Raw genomic sequence first — 16,137 nt, 5'->3', positions numbered from 1 at the left:
TTGTAAAATTCACAAGGGGGAAAAAAAAACCTAAAACAAAAACAGAAAAAACCTACAATAATCGCATATTAATCACAATCGAAATTAAATGTTCAATTCATTGTGATATTGATTTTGAGCTCATGTAGCCAAGCCCTATTAAAGGGTGAGCTTCTGTTGTTTTTAAATGTGCAGTAAAGTAAAGGTGATTTGTCGTGACCTAATCAAATTTCAACTAAAACAAATGCCTTTGGACATGGTTGGGCCTGGGGTAAAACTGAAGCTGGCGAATATAGTGATGTCGTGAGAGTTCAAACTTGCACAAATGACGGGTTCTCTAACAGTTTTCCAAAACATTTTAGTATACATTTGTTTTTCACTGAGTTGCTGAAGCCTACTCTTTAAACCCGAAGATTATTTTGCTAGTATTTGCATTCTCTTATCATTGTCCTCAGATCTGGGGACTTTAGGGTTTTGAGGACTAAGTGCATGACACCTAAACTCTATTGTAAAAAAAAACAAAAAAAAACAGCGTAGCGGTGACAAAAATAGAAACTCACGCTGCAATGGAGAGATTGGCAGCAGACAGTGGGCTGACTTCAGCCACCTCCTTAGCTTTCTGCAGCGCAATCTTCTGACTGGCAGCCTCCTCTTCCTCTTGTTCATCCTGCAGAGACAGATTAACAAGGAAATCAGAAGTGAATGATGAATGAAGAGGTAAGCAGTTGGAATGCAAATGAGTTAAATAGAAAAAAAAACTCCATTCAGTAGAAGAGTGTTTTAAAAACCGGATATTGTGTGGAGATGTTGAACAATCAGACCTTAGTCAGCTCCTGTGCATTGGCCAAATTGTCCACAGCGATAGCCAAGAACACATTCAGCAGAGTGTCTGAACACAGAGTTAAAAGCAATCCAGTATTTGTTAGTTTGTTCATTTGTATACCACACGCCCATAAGAGAATTGGCTAAGCCACTTACATTGCATAATTCTTGGCAGGTTCATTAATTGGATTGCACAAGAAGGTCAAAGCAGCATATCGTTCACACCACAGTAACATTCCTGACGTTAATCTCAGTGCCAGGTCTGAATACAGACTGACCATAGTGATAAATAAAAGTGCTAAATTAAAATAAATATATCAATGCAAATAAATTCACTTTAAAATCCATGTTGACCTGAATATAAGATGACGATGCTTGTGGGACAACCACCCCCAAGGCACAATTTCTGAAAAAAAATAAAATCATTGCCTTCGTGAGGAGGTTTGTTTTCTTTTTCGTTCCAGGTATGAATGCTTCTCCATAAGTTAGTGACACAGTGATAAATACCATGTCTGAGGGCAAGGACTGGGTGAGACAGTGTGTGTGTGTCTGTGTGTGCGTGTGCGTGTGCGTGTGCGTGTGTGTGTGTGTCCTAGAGGCACCGATTGTGAGACTTTCCTCTAGAGTCTGGACCAACCGAGGCTGGCATTACTCTTGTGGAGAGTGTGTTCAACTCTTTGCCTAATTGTTTGTCTTTCAACTGAGTACTGGCTCAAGTGTTGGTCAGTATTTCGTTTTTAAATCACATTACACAGCCTCTTCTTAAACCTATGGAACCAGGCTTTTTTTTACCGCCAATATTGTCTGTTTTTTCAAGACAGTCTTAAAAGGGTCACCATCACCATAGTGGACACCGCGTTGTACACTTGTTTGATGACTGCAGCATTTCTTACCGTAAACATAAAGTTGGAATAAAAACCTCTTATTTCTGTCCTCGCTCACCCCAAGAGGACCATTAAGGTCGCTGGCACTGCCCATCCAGTTGTGGGTCTAAGTGTTTACAAGTTTAACCTCATTTAATCTCTTTATCACGTTACTGCTGAAGGATACAGTTGCCAAAAAGTGTGAGTACAATGAAGAAGACAGAAAAGGCCATGCCCTTGTTGACTCCACCCTGAGACTTGATGCCATCGTACATCACCATGTTCCAGTCTTCGCCGGTCAGGATCTATCACACAAATATGCAAACGAATACATATACACATACACACAGGGATATCAGAGACGGCAACGCAAACATGTTTTAATATGGATTCTCCAACCATTATGCTTTATCTCCCACCCTCTCCAAATTTGTATCTTCTGCTCACCTGAAACACGGTCATTATTGCTGCGGGGAAGGTATCGAAATTGGTGGGAGGGGTACCATTTTCAAAATTGAACCTGGTAGGGGAAAAAAAACAAAAAAAAACAAAAGGAGACAAAGACAGAAACGTGCAATGGGAGGGAAATCACAAAGAAGGTAAATTAGTGAAGGTGAAAACATGTATTTTACAAGTACAGCAGTAGTTAGTCTCAGAAAAAAAGTTTAAACAATGATTTAGAACCTGGCAATGAACAAAAACCCATCTCATAATAAAAAACTAGGAGTAATGACACAAGAAAACGGCACTGACTGTCCTCCGAAGAGCTGCATGCCCAGCAGGGCAAAGACAACTATGAAGAGAAAGAGCAGGAATAGCAAGCTGATGATGGACTTCATGGAGTTGAGCAGGGAGACGACAAGGTTTCGCAAAGATGCCCAGTACCTGATGAGGAGAGGCAGGAAGTGTTTGTTTAGTTGTGGCTGACAGCATCATAAAATAGGTCCTTTATTTTACTCTAGGAAGCAAAAATGTCAGTGACTCACTTCGTGACTTTGAAGATCCTCAATAACCTGAGTGCTCGTAACACGCTGATGCCAAATGACGTGCCCGGATTGATGATGGACCATAGCACTTCGAATATACTACCACATATCACCTGGGACAAATGCATACAAATATAAGCACGCCTTCGTCAACGTCATCAGCAAATAATGTGCACACGTCAGCATGTGAAAAAAGTGTCTGCACAAACCTGCTTGTGAGTCAGTGGCTGAGAGCATATTCTGTTTCATATTTATATATTTACTTATCATTTATTTATTTATTTGTGAGTGGGGTGTGTACTCAAGTGCAGCGGGACTAACAATGCAGTCGAAGCAGTTGAAGGAGGAGTTGAGGTAGGCCTGCCTGCCAAGGCCATACAGCTTTACACACATTTCTGTCAGGAATATCCCCAAGAAGATGAATTCAGCAAAATCTGGACAGGAGCAAAAAATACAAGAAGGGTGGGGGTTGGGGTATGGTTAACAAATAGTTGAAAGAACTGGTACTTAATACCTACAAATTTACCAAATACACATTTCTTACACAGCATTTGTTTCTAAATCTAAAACAAAATAAAAGGTTTCGGCACAGCATCCTATTGCAATTGGATACGATTTGGCTAAATGTCATGTTCAGCTTTTTCCTGGATTACTTAAGAATTTTCTAACTCCCTCCATTAAAGTACTCTGCAATGACAGCATTTGTGTCTTCGTTATGGAGCTCATTTGTGCTGCCCTTGTACTCACTTAGAAAATCTGAAAGAGGTTCAGGCTGGTCGTAGTGCACTACAGCCACACACATGGTGTTGAGGCCCACTAAACACAATACAGTCCAGTAGAAGCCCTGCGACTTGACAACATGTCGGATTAAGAAGCGCAGTCGTCGCTCTCGTCGCTTGAAGGTTGATCCCTCCAGCTTGGAGCTCTTCAGGCTGGCACGGGCAAAAGGTGAACCTGGAAGTAGTGATTATAATTAGCTTTACTGAGGTGGACAGTGGGACTCTGCTCATATTGCACAAAGATAGATACCAGTTGTGATGGATCACAGTCAACAGACATAGTTGCACACATATATACCTCAATCATTAAGAAGTATAATCATTCACCAGGGGATATTTTTAGCTGTTAGTGGGTCATTTTCTGTTTCTGGTGTAGAGAATTGGTGCTAAACTGGTACCGGTTCCACACTCATAGGTATTGTAATACAGTACTAGAAATCTGCAGCGCATATAGAGCCACCATCAATATCCGTGCATAGTGAATTCATTGTAACTGCACAAATGATGACGAAGCAGGGGTTGGTCGGTAACATCTGATTTATGATTGGATTGCATGCTGCTCTGGAGTTATTACCAAACTCTCTGAAATTATGCCTACCACATCAAAGGTGATCTAAAGACAGAAAAATTCACAAGAGTTTAAGTGTCTGACAAAATGCTGACAAACAAAATCCCGGATTACTCTGGAGACTGCCTAGACAGTACCGTGTACTGTGCTGCCTCCTGGCTCCTGTGTTGATAAGCTCTGCTGACGCAAACATGCTACCATCACAACCTTGTCACATTAAGGGAATGCTCATTATCATTACAAAGATATATATGGAGTTATTAACTGAGGACACAATTAGCTGCAATTTTAAACTCCTCTAATTTACGTTTTGAAATGATCCTTCAGACTGTGTGAGTCAATCAGCACTCAAAGCTTATGCAGAGATCATACACCAACCATCATCCATCACAAGAAGGGGGGGGGTTAGTTCTACAAGAATTAACTTGGTGACAGTATCAATAAGTAACATCCAAATCTATACTGTATATCTGGTTAAATTCTTGAAGACAAATCTTATTATCTTTCATAATATGACATAACATAACACAAATTTAAAGAAGCAGGTTTTGTATTGTTCATGCTTACATCACTATAGAGAAAAATACTAGAAAATATCATCGTAATATTGTGCTCATTAATGCAGTAAACCTGAAAGGACAATGGCATTTACGTAAATCTCTAGTGTATATGTCACATTGATATTTGTGTCTATTTAGTTCTGAGTTGAACATTGTAACAAATACGTGTGTACATCTGGTAAATATTGACACATTCACTTCAAGATAAACAAGCATATATCCCTGTAGTGTAAAAAAAAAAGTAAATAAAAATATGTAAAACAAATATGGGTATCAAACCTGACAAAAAAAAAATCGCTTTAGCTAAATTCTTCAGTTGTAGTAAAAAGCGTTATGTTTTTATTCTTCAGTAAATGTTGATAGATAGTTCAGTTATTGGGGCCTGTGAGGCAACGTATATACCTACAGATCCTGTGCTGATCTCCTAGAAATCATATCTAAACAATATTAGGGAGCATTTCTTTATGGAGACAGTTGGTGCAAGATGGACTGGAGCAACAACATGTGATTACAAGGGGCAGGTCAGAGACAGGGTGAAAGATGAGATATTAGGAATGTGATATTAGAAAGGCACATCTGTGGAGAGGAAGAGGGAGGCGTAAAGGAAAGGGCACGAGAGAGAGAGAAGGGTCAGGTAATGCTGAAATGTGAGATAAGATAGCATCTCTATGTATATGCGGTTTGTCCGTGTGTGTGTGTGTGTGTGTGTGTGTGTGTGTGTGTGTGTGTGTGTGTGTGTGTGTGTGTGTGTGTGTGTGTGTGTGTCTTACCAACTGCCAGATCTCCTTCCCCTTCCTCTGGGTTTAGAAGTTCAGCTTTGCTTTTATGGTTCTTTGTGGCTCTCCGCCGAGAACCTGTCGCAGAGAAAACACAACCATATTGATGCTGACTGGTGTTTTTTCTGCTTTCATATTAGTTTTATTATTTTTTAAATGGTTAAATGGTCACACACAGTACAAATTCATACCATCATAATCATTTTCGTTTTCATCGTCCGCCAAGATGACCTCTTCTACAAATCATACACAAAAATGTTATAATATATAGCAACAACAATCCATATAGCAACAACATTTAGAAACTCTTTATAAAATCCATCACTGTACATTTTAATTTCACCAGGAACCAAAAAAATGCATTGATTTACTGATCATCTTTTTTTAAGTAGATCAAATGTATGTTCGTTCTATCTCCTGTTTTGTTTGTTCTTTCTGGCATCTACAGACCAACTTGCCTTATTTCTTATCTTTCATCCATCCCCTCCATTCGTCTTATCTAGCCTTTTTGGCATCTTTACATGAAAAAGTGTTTTTAGTTGTTTTTTTTTCAGTTGAAAAAGAAATGTGTCCAATAAATACAGGAGGATGAATACTCGGTCATTAAGTAGCTTTTTAAGAATTATCAGCATTATAAAGCTAATATTACCAAAACAAGTTGATATTTACCAACTGATTAGAGAGAATGAAATTGATGAAAACTTGTTAGAATGGAAGTAAATGCAAATGCAAATGCAATCAGCGTGTAACACTTGTAATGTTCAATATGTATTTTATGGCTTTCCTTAAATTAGACTTGCAGTAAAATTTCTACTTCCATTTCCCCAAATCTGTGGGTCAAAATGTACCATGATGCACTCACTTAAAATACCAGTAAGAGATTTATCTGGTTGTGTGAGTCAGTGTCAGTGAAAACTACATTTTCAGCTAACTGCACAAACCTGCTTTGCAGATCCACTCAAGATAACCGTTAAGTTCCCTTTCGATCTGCTGCTGTCTTCTGAGCTTCAGGAACTCACTCCTGTTCTCCACACGCTCTCTTTCTTTGGCAAATTCCCTAAGTGGACACACAAAATGCAAATTAAGCAGATAACTACCATGTGTTTTTACTGTGGGATGTATAAAATGGGCTAGAAAAAGAAAACAAATCAATATATGATTCCAGTATTTGTTAAATTATTATAGTGGGGAAAAGAGCAATAACCAAGAGTTATTTTTTGTCACATGCATATTCTCACAGATTTACTCTTACCCTGACAAAACACCAAGCACCAGGTTAAGCATAAAGAAGGAGCCGATGATGATTAGAGGGATGAAGTACATCCAATTCCATGCACTCCCTGAGGCGTCATTGCTCTGGAAACACACACAAACATTATACAGGGGAACAATTCTGTCACTCTGCACCCAGATGATGATAAAATCAAACCAAACTGAATTATCACTTGGTTGACTGTTTTTGATTGAGTCCAGTTGGCCAATCTAATCCCATCCAGTTACAGAATAATATGAGACATTTTTGTAGATGATATGAAATGATGATAGACTTAAAGCGACACTACGTAACTTTTCCACCTTAATATAATATTTCCAGAGTCATTCTGATGGTACATCAACTTCCAACAGGTTTAATGAAACCTCTGTCATGGTCTGAGGGAGTCTGTATCACCTTCACTGGCACTATGTAACTTTGAGGAGCATGGTAGGAACCCTGCCACACTAAAAAACTACAAATCGTTACGACTTTGACTGCTTTACGGCGTACGTCACTTCCCCCTCCTTCCCGATTCGGAGTCGAGACGAAAATGGGCGGGGCTTGGAGCGCAGAGCTCAGCAGGAGCTGGTAACCCGTTGCTGCAGCAGCAGCAGCAGCTCCACATAACAGACGTGGGGAAAAGACCCTAATGGTTTAACTTTTCAACGGTTTCCTGCTCGGAGGCAGAACCACGCAGGCCAAGTATCTGATATAACAAAGTAAAAGAGTGAAAGAGCCGTCGGCTCGCTTTGGATCGCGGCTGTAACGACCAAACACACAGTAAAGCATGATTTATGGTTCTGCGTTAAATCGACGCAGACCCACGGCGTAGGGTACGTGGCGACGCGCGACGTACGGTGCGTGTCGCTGCGTACCCTACGCCGTAGGCTCTGCGTCGATTTAACGCAGAACCATAAACAGCCTTAAACCACAAACACTCACACAGACGGGCGTCGGATCAAAACACGGGTTTTATTCCCCACTTCTCCAGCTAAACGCAGTTGCTGGCCAGCTCTCTGCGGAGCAATTAACCCCAATCTTCAGATAAAACTAGTTTGTTGAGGAAAAAATATTAACTCTATTTGTAGCTGCAGAGGAAAAAAATAATCTCACGAGGAAAAAAAAATATTGCTCACGCCTCTTCAACATAATATAGCAGTCAAAAAAAAAGAAAAGAGAAGTAAGAAGGATACAAAACATGTACTGTATGTTGTACTATTATACAAATTTATTGAAACACATGGGTCTTCAGTAGTGATTTCATATGGATCCAGACCGTTAATAATCATTATTTTCTCCATATACTGCTCCCTGGTTTCCTTGTTTAAGGTATCCCGGTAGATTCCAGTTCCTTTCCAGCAGTTTAACATCTTTTTTTTGCGTTCCTTCTGTTCACTTGGTGAAAAAGAAAAGCGTCCTGTCTTCTCTCATCAAAACAAATGCACGCGATGGGACAGGAGTTTTCCGGCAGTACGCGCTGGTGCTCATGGGAAACGTAGTGTTCTTTCTGGTAAAACACTACCGATTTTGTCCACAAGATGCCGCCAAACTCAGAAAAGCTGAAAGTTACGTTGTGCTGCTTTAAATTCTAGTGTGTAATGTATTTATGAAACAAACCGAAGGTATGTTAGGTGTATCCACAAACATCCAAATACTGAACACGTTATGTATCTTAAATACCCGCAGAGGCTCTTATTATATAAGAGACAATACATAGTGCTCAATCTCAAGAAAAAAAGTCCAATCAATGTGCCTTGGATACCCTTTGATATAAGCAACAGCAGGGGTGACCTGAATTTGCTTTAAGTCGTCTCAATAAGTAAATGCTTACCTGCCACTCTATCTAGCTGCACTGTCCAGTAAATAATGCATAGCAAATGCTTTGCTCATTCCCTCTCTGTCTTTATCAACTTTCTGTCCAGACTCCCCTCTCATCTTATTTACCCTCTCCTTGTTGTTTTGTCTCTTCTTTTGGAGCTCCTTCCTCTGCATTTTCTACACATCTTACCTTCATTTTCAGTGTTTGTTCATTCTTGCCTTCCTTCATTCCTCCCTTCTGTCCTTCAATTTTCCCCTTTTCCTTTCTATGCCAACTCCTCCCTGACATTGATCAGCCTCAATATTGATTATTCAATTTATTCTGCCTAGATTCCCCTGTTTCTCTTTCCTGCTTTGAACTACCTCTCATGGTCCTGTCCTGTCTTGCCTCCTTCCTCTTTCCTCCCTCCTGTATGTAAGCCAGTATTGCTGATGTGTACCCAGTGTACTGCAGACCCTTTTTTCAACCATTAAACTTTTATTGCTACACTCCCCAGCAGCTGCAAGAATAACTTGGCTGAACAGGCCCTTTTAAATATAGAGCAGCACCGGGAAGGAGGGACACGAAGAAAAGGGAGAGGCCGAGTGAGAGGGACAAGAGAAACGGAGAAAAGGATGTGAAAAGGAGAAAAAGAGGAATGCAGAGACCAAGAGGAACTTAGAGGAAAAGGGAAACGAGACAACTACAATAACACTCAAAAAACCCTCATCCACCTCTTGTCTCCATGGCAATGGTTGCTACTGACACCAGGAAACCATTCAGCCTCAGTCTTGTTTTGGATGCATTCTGGTGCACATTTTATAGCTTGATGGTGTGGAAGTATTCAATTTTAACAACAAAATCTAAGCATTTAATGATATTTCAAAAGATACATAAAAATAAATAATTTGAACCTGGTTTCATTATTTTAAATGATCCATTTTCCCCTTATATTTTACATATTCAACTGCTACACTGTAAGATTGTTTTTAAGAGTCTGTCAAAAAAAACCCACTGTCCCTAAAATCAGGCTTTATATGATAAACCCATACCATTACATTTTTATCAGTCAAATTAACCATATGGAAACTCAATAACAATGAAAAACCCATCATCCATTATTCTCCCATTATCATTGTTTTAAGACATACTTTGCTTTTTATAAACATTTTCTGTTTTCCTGAGCTAGGTACTGTTTCTATGAATTAGTCGATCACTGGCGGTTTGGATGGGTTCATAGGTACATACATAGTAGAGCAGTTCAGTCCAGCCCTCCATGGTGATACACTGGAAGACGGTGAGGATAGCAAACAAGATGTTGTCAAATTGGGTGATGCCGTAGTTTGGTCCCAGCCAGTACTTTCTACAATGGGTGCCCTCTGGACACAGCCGCGAGGGCGGTTCATTCCCACATGGAAACTCTTCTCGAATCTCATCTGAACATGGGTGGAAATACATTAGAAGAAAAGGCATATATATATATATATATATATACACATATATATAAGTAAACATCTTAATTTCTGTTACTTAACTTCTTCTGAATCAGTCCTACTGTACATTTATGGAAAATGCCATTACTATCAGGCGGCAAAACATACTACTTCTATATCATAAGTCAAACAACTCAAATAACTAAAACAAATGTGTTTTTATTTTTTTAGCTGAACCACACAAAATTTTCAGTTTGATCACTGAAACCATTTGTATTGTGCCTCAGTGGAGCCATGTGCAGTATTGTTTGGGGAAAGATCCCTGCAGAAAACAACATCTGCATGCATTGTTTTACCTGTTTGATTGTCAAAGCAGGTTGAGTGGAATTTGCCGATGTAGAACTCCAAGCCGATGATGGCGAACATGAGGATGGCAAAGAAAAGAAGCAGGCCAATTTGCAGTAGAGGAATCATGGCCTTCATGATGGATTTTAGCACAACCTGCAAGCCTGAAGAGCACAGTTTATGTCATCACAGCTCATCGTCACTTTTATTTTTCAACAAAAACAGTTAGATTCTCCCAGGTCCGGCTCTGCAGACCTCAGGTCTTTAAGACAGTGCTTATCAGTGCACCAGATGTGCACCAAGCCAGAAGCAGCTGTCCGCTACACAAAGCCTGTTTTCCAGTCTATTTTTGACACCAGCTGAGTAAAACTGCTGAGAGCCAATAAACGCATTTAGCGGATGTGAAAAACACTCTTTCTTCTACAAAAGGTCAAAGAGACATCCCTTTGAGATGGGTTTTAATTTCAATGTTTCACGAAAACAGGACACCTTTTTCAAATGTATATCGCATGCTGGTATGATTCATGGTGTTGGTTTTCACAGAAACCCAAGTAAGTTTTCTGATGAGTAAGCCCGGTCTTTGTCATTTCAAGCTAGTAGTGGAGAGCGGTCTATTAATAACTCTGCAGTGGCAACAGTGCCAGTAAAATTTTTGAAAAGTAGCAGAGTGTGCACAGAAGAGCCACTCTTGCTTGTGTATTATGCAAAACAACACAGAAACTGCATATAAAACTGACATGAGGTGCTCCACCTTTCCGTTTCAATTCCCCCAAAACATCTAATAAAAGGAAGAAATGTTTTTCTAATCGTTTAAACTAAGGCACAAAAGCTGTTTATGATAAAATGGGGATGTCTTTGCATATTGACTTACTGGGAATACCAGACACCAGTTTGAGAGGCCTTAGTACTCTCACAGCCCGAAGCGTCCGCAAGTCGAAATCTGAGCCCACAGTTGACAGAATCCTGGAGGGAAAAGGACATATGCACAGAATTGTGCACAAGAAATCAATATTTGAGCCAGTCAGGCTTGTCACTGTCAGTCCGTTTCTCACATTTTTTTCCCGCTCTCTCTCTCTCACACTCACTCTCTCTCGCTCTCTTTCTTACACACACACACACACACACACACACACACACACACACACACACACACACACACACACACACACACACACCCAGGCAAAGCCATTACAAGAGGCTGGATGAGCGCTGTATGTAAATCCTGTGAGAGCTGAGCTGATCAATACATCTGACAACTGAAGTAAGACAGAGAAGTGTATTAGGAAGAGGAAGGGATGCGCCAAAGCGATGGTATTCTGTATCAGGATGAGAGAGGGACTACCAAATGAAAAAGGAGAAAGATCGAGAGACGCAGAGAAACAGGGAGATGGGAGGATAAAAAAGGAAGCACGACTTGAACAAAAACTGAGATACATATAAAAGAAAAACGCAGGCAGACGAAGGGCTCTGACTGATGTTGTGAATCAGAGATGCTTATAATTGATATTGCCTTTTGTTATTCTTGATACTATTAAACTACACAGTAAAACATTAGTGCTGTGTGCATTGTAAACAGCTCGTGAAGGTTAAAACGTTCCCATCTGCTGCCAGACTTCCAGTCAGTCCTCTCGTCTGACGCACACTGTGAATCATCCCTACTTCCCACTTCTCTCTCTTTTATTCTTTCTCTCTCACACATCTCGACTTCCTCTGTTTCACCAGACCAGTGACACAGCAAAGTCTTAAATCACATGTTTCAGCTCCACATGCTTCATTTTGAATACTACTAATTTGGTTAGAAGGGAAAAGCAACCCTAACCCAGGGTCTGCGGGTGAATGTAGTTATTAATGATGTTAAATATAGAATTGCATTACCAGGAAGACCCCCAGCTGAAGGTGATCCATCACTGGTGTGATGGCAAGGGTCCTTGTAATGACATTGTGTGATATCAAATGCCTCATGAGAGGCTGACTTGGAATGGAGAGGATCGTATGGCATTGATGTACTGTACTTCAGCTGCACGTGCAGCTCCAGCAACAAGCCACATGTTCAAGAACAATGAACAGACATTTGCAAAAAAAAGCCCAAACATCAACAGAATAATTAAAGGGAGTGAGATTAATTAAAGATGCACCTTTAAATGGCAGAAATCAAAGTCATGAAATGCAGTAGTGTCTTAGAAATATATGATTAGCAGGTTCTGTTACACAGCATGCTCCACAGCAGAGGTAAAACATCATTATTTCTGTCTAGAATACATTATCCAGAAAGATGCTTTGCAATAAAGATTACGCTGGTTGAACGTAAAGATAGTAATGTGTATGCTGTCAGGATATTCATCAACAGATAGTGACCGGAAAGTAATCATTGCACAAAGGGGGGGGGGGGGCGCAATAAAAATGCAATGTAAAGACAATAAAACATTACAATATGGACAGCAGATGAATAATCAAGAATCTGGTTTTAACTCTAAGATAAAAGGATCAATAAATAGCCCCATATGTTCTTGTTTGAAATGGAGAGAGTGGTACACACTGTACCAAACGTATTATGAACATATTTAACATATTTACATCTGCATATACATGATAAATTAAGGTGTCTGTTATTGAATTATTTGAGATAAATAAAACAGAAAACATTAAAGAAAATCCAATATTTGCAAAGTAAATGTAAAAATCAAAGATTACACTAAGGGCAACAGTAACAGATGATCATAATAATATCAGTAATAATGACAATAACAGTAATGATGATGGCTGTGATGGAGAAAACGATGATGACGCTACTAATGATGATGAGGTTATCAAGAATTCACAATTCAAAACAGCATCGACCGTCACAAACATTTTATGACCGATGAAGCAGTTCCTCATTCACACTGTCTCCACGGTTACTGGGCCCTTTCTCATTCATAAGTGTTTCCATGGCAACAGGAACGTTGGCTCATTGATAGAATCTCTGCATCACCTTGGTAACAGGGCCAAGGGACGAGCCAGATTGATTGCCGCCCCTCCCTTATTTAATGTAAATGTTTCAAAACTCACACAGACACACGCACATAAACAAACACTGCAAACGGGCGCAGGATAGAGGCAAAACATTGATTGACAATAATTTAAGTACGTACACAGGAAATTGGGTCATTTGGAAAAACCAATGGAAAAGCAAACTTTCCCTCGTCTATTATAATACAGCCCACTCTACAACCTAACAGGCACTAGTAGTAAGTTAAACTATATATATATATATATATATATATATATATATATATATATATATATATATATATATATATATATGAATGAATGGAATAATGCTAAATGTATTAAACACACTAGATTACATTGTTTTCTCTCCAAACAATGAATGCATTACCAGGAACTGTGTATTTTAGATTAAATAAGCATGTGCTCGAAAGTGGTGGAAAAAAGCGTCATATTCCAAGTCAAATCAGCCCAAATTTAGGCCAAAATATAGAGGAAAATGGAAGAAAATGTCGACAGTAGCTCTAAACGGGCCTACACAGTACGGTAATTAATTATACGAATATAAAAGCTGTAGGGATTTGCAACAATTTTTCAGACTAACCTCAAGACACATTTTAAACTGGGAAACACTCCTTGAGGATGGAACAGCGGTACAGGAGGTGACACGGTCGAGTAGCAGCAGGAAATGTTGTCCAGGTGCACAGTTTCATCCCACAGATTTCTAGTGTGAATTCATCCCCCACTTTTACGTTTCAACCCTGTGATTGACCCATAAAGTCCACAGTGCACCTTAGTTTTGCTGAAATGAACTGAGCCTGCTCCAAAATTATAGAAGGGCCAAGCTAATGCCTGGATAGATACACCATTTAGACATGTTTGAAATTATTTCAGATTAAAAAAAAGAAAACGATTGGTTAAAAAAAAGTCCCTTTAGGCCAAGGTGAACATTATATGTTTTAAACATAACTTCTAAAGGTATGGTGAGAGAACCATCATTGCCTTTTTGGCTATTTTTTAAACTCCCCTCTGCATATCTGCTGTCTCAAAAGTTCATGAAGGTAAAACAGACGGATTAGGCATGAGTGGCTGTAAACCAAGAGGAATGGGCTTATAATCAATATAGGTAATTAAAAAAAAGAAAAAATCCCCTGTGCCAAACTATTTTGGTAGTTTCTTACAAAAAGTAAATCAGCACAACGTGCACATAAATTGAGAGGTCCATCCAAAAGCATGAATGGCTTATTTGGGTTTTCTATTCAAACATGTTAAGCTCCATTTGTGTGTTTGTCGTGTGAAAGTGCACTAAGGATAGGGAGGAAAAGGAAAGGAATGTTTGAAGTGGAAATGTGTGCCTGCGTGCGTCTGGGGGTGTTACAGACCGGTCTGTGTGTGTTTGTGTGTGTCTGCACACTGAGCAGTATTTTATCAAAGGTTTCCACCAAAGGTGAGTAAAAAGGCCAAGTAGTCTTTCATCTTCAAAGGGCAGCACGGCCGAAAAAAAAAGCAATGCAGTTTGCAAATGTACAAAACGTGTCAGATTTCAGTCAGCATGTATGTTCACTATTTAGAAAAAGAAAATCTAATTGTTATATTAGTTGAGACTGCATATCACTATGATGGGCTGATTTTAAAACTGAATTTCCTGACCTGCATTTTGTAGAAGTTACATTAGAATGGAAAACTGTAACAATGTCTAATTAACGGTAAGTTAAGTGAGTTAACTGTCTTGTCTGTGACACAAGTGAACAGGACAAAGCCCGGTACTCACAAACCAACAGGAAGGACATCACCACTTCTTCAAATACACTTCAACATACTCTGGTCTCTATTAAAATCACCATCCTGTGTCTGTTTACTGGAGAAACCAGTTAACCAACCAGCAATCAAATTAAATACACTTCTCAGACTGTATTTTGACAATTTTTCCTTTTTTGTCCCTGGAATATCTGTCAATCATTGAATCACAAAACAACCACGGTTTTTTCATGTGTTTTCCTCCAAGATATCAATCCTGGAGGCTCAGTGATCTCCCTGAACCCAGAATCTCCCGGGGAGATCACTGATGCAACGGTAGATCTCCTGCTGCAACGGTAAGATTGCGGAGGGATGTTAGAAGTTGAAGGGGAATACAAATATATTTCTAATTATTTCCCTCTTCAAATGCAAGTGCCTACTGAGTTAGACAAGATGTTTAACGGAAGTTTTACAGATTTTATTTGATCTCTCCACTCTAACTCTTCCTCCTCTCCTTTCCTCTCCTTCTAACTCCTTCCTGCTATCTCGCTGACACTTGTCTCCACACCTCTCTTCTCTCTCAGTCACTTTGTTGTGCCATGCTGAGAGGAGCTTGGTGCCACGATTGCTCTTATTAACGCATAGGAACATACTGCCAGACTGAGTACTCGCTCGTTGCATGTGTGTGTCGCAGAAAGAGAGGAAACTCGTCCCACTGATGTGCTGTCAGCAAAGACCCGCAAAATTCATGTAACCTACGAATGCTTCCACTTCATACACGCACATGCATGTAATGACTCCGACCATAGTTTATTAGACTGTAGAAGTCACTTATATTGCAACATTATAATTCCCCCCCAAGGGAATGAATACGTATTGTTCAATTTATTTCCTACTGTTAGCCCACAGCATTCATACATCATTTTTCAAAGGACCCCTGTTCTTGCTTCTACTTCAGTGTTCTTTCCGACAGTACCCCCCACCTCTGGATATGCTGCGGTGACATTTGTTCACTACCCAGGCTGCTGGCTACCTGCAGTTCACTCTGTGATCTGACGGCTGCCTTGCCCAGAATGGGGCCCACTCATTATGGCGGCGTAGCAGGGAAAGGACACTCTCTCTCACACACACACGCACACACGTGTATGTGTGTAGAAACACACCGAAACATGTGACCTAACCTTATAAAAGAAAAAGGTTTTGTGACTGACAAATGACAAGTGAAGCTAAAGGGGAAAAAAAACACAT

General features: G+C 39.8%; 1 protein-coding gene across 19 annotated transcripts in view; it reads right to left on the bottom strand.

Annotated features, from left to right (window-relative positions):
- cacna1aa (calcium channel, voltage-dependent, P/Q type, alpha 1A subunit, a) overlaps positions 1-16,137 on the bottom strand; it is a 90,935-nt gene that overhangs the window by 48,421 nt on the left and 26,377 nt on the right. For all 19 annotated transcript variants that reach the window (XM_061711359.1, XM_061711360.1, XM_061711369.1 and 16 more), the window contains exons 4-18: positions 11,036-11,127; positions 10,176-10,328; positions 9,635-9,822; positions 6,586-6,689; positions 6,275-6,390; positions 5,525-5,569; positions 5,328-5,411; positions 3,398-3,604; positions 2,972-3,084; positions 2,651-2,763; positions 2,418-2,549; positions 2,112-2,184; positions 1,852-1,969; positions 801-868; positions 540-646 (exon numbers count right to left, since the gene is read on the bottom strand). In XM_061711359.1, the coding sequence (XP_061567343.1) occupies positions 540-646; positions 801-868; positions 1,852-1,969; positions 2,112-2,184; positions 2,418-2,549; positions 2,651-2,763; positions 2,972-3,084; positions 3,398-3,604; positions 5,328-5,411; positions 5,525-5,569; positions 6,275-6,390; positions 6,586-6,689; positions 9,635-9,822; positions 10,176-10,328; positions 11,036-11,127 (1,713 nt within the window). The remainder of the gene's footprint in view (positions 1-539; positions 647-800; positions 869-1,851; positions 1,970-2,111; positions 2,185-2,417; positions 2,550-2,650; positions 2,764-2,971; positions 3,085-3,397; positions 3,605-5,327; positions 5,412-5,524; positions 5,570-6,274; positions 6,391-6,585; positions 6,690-9,634; positions 9,823-10,175; positions 10,329-11,035; positions 11,128-16,137) is intronic.

This window comes from Cololabis saira, chromosome 21, assembly GCF_033807715.1.
Source record: "Cololabis saira isolate AMF1-May2022 chromosome 21, fColSai1.1, whole genome shotgun sequence".
NCBI classification, from domain to species: Eukaryota; Metazoa; Chordata; class Actinopteri; order Beloniformes; family Belonidae; genus Cololabis; species Cololabis saira.
This window is presented reverse-complemented; position numbering and strand designations above follow the sequence as displayed.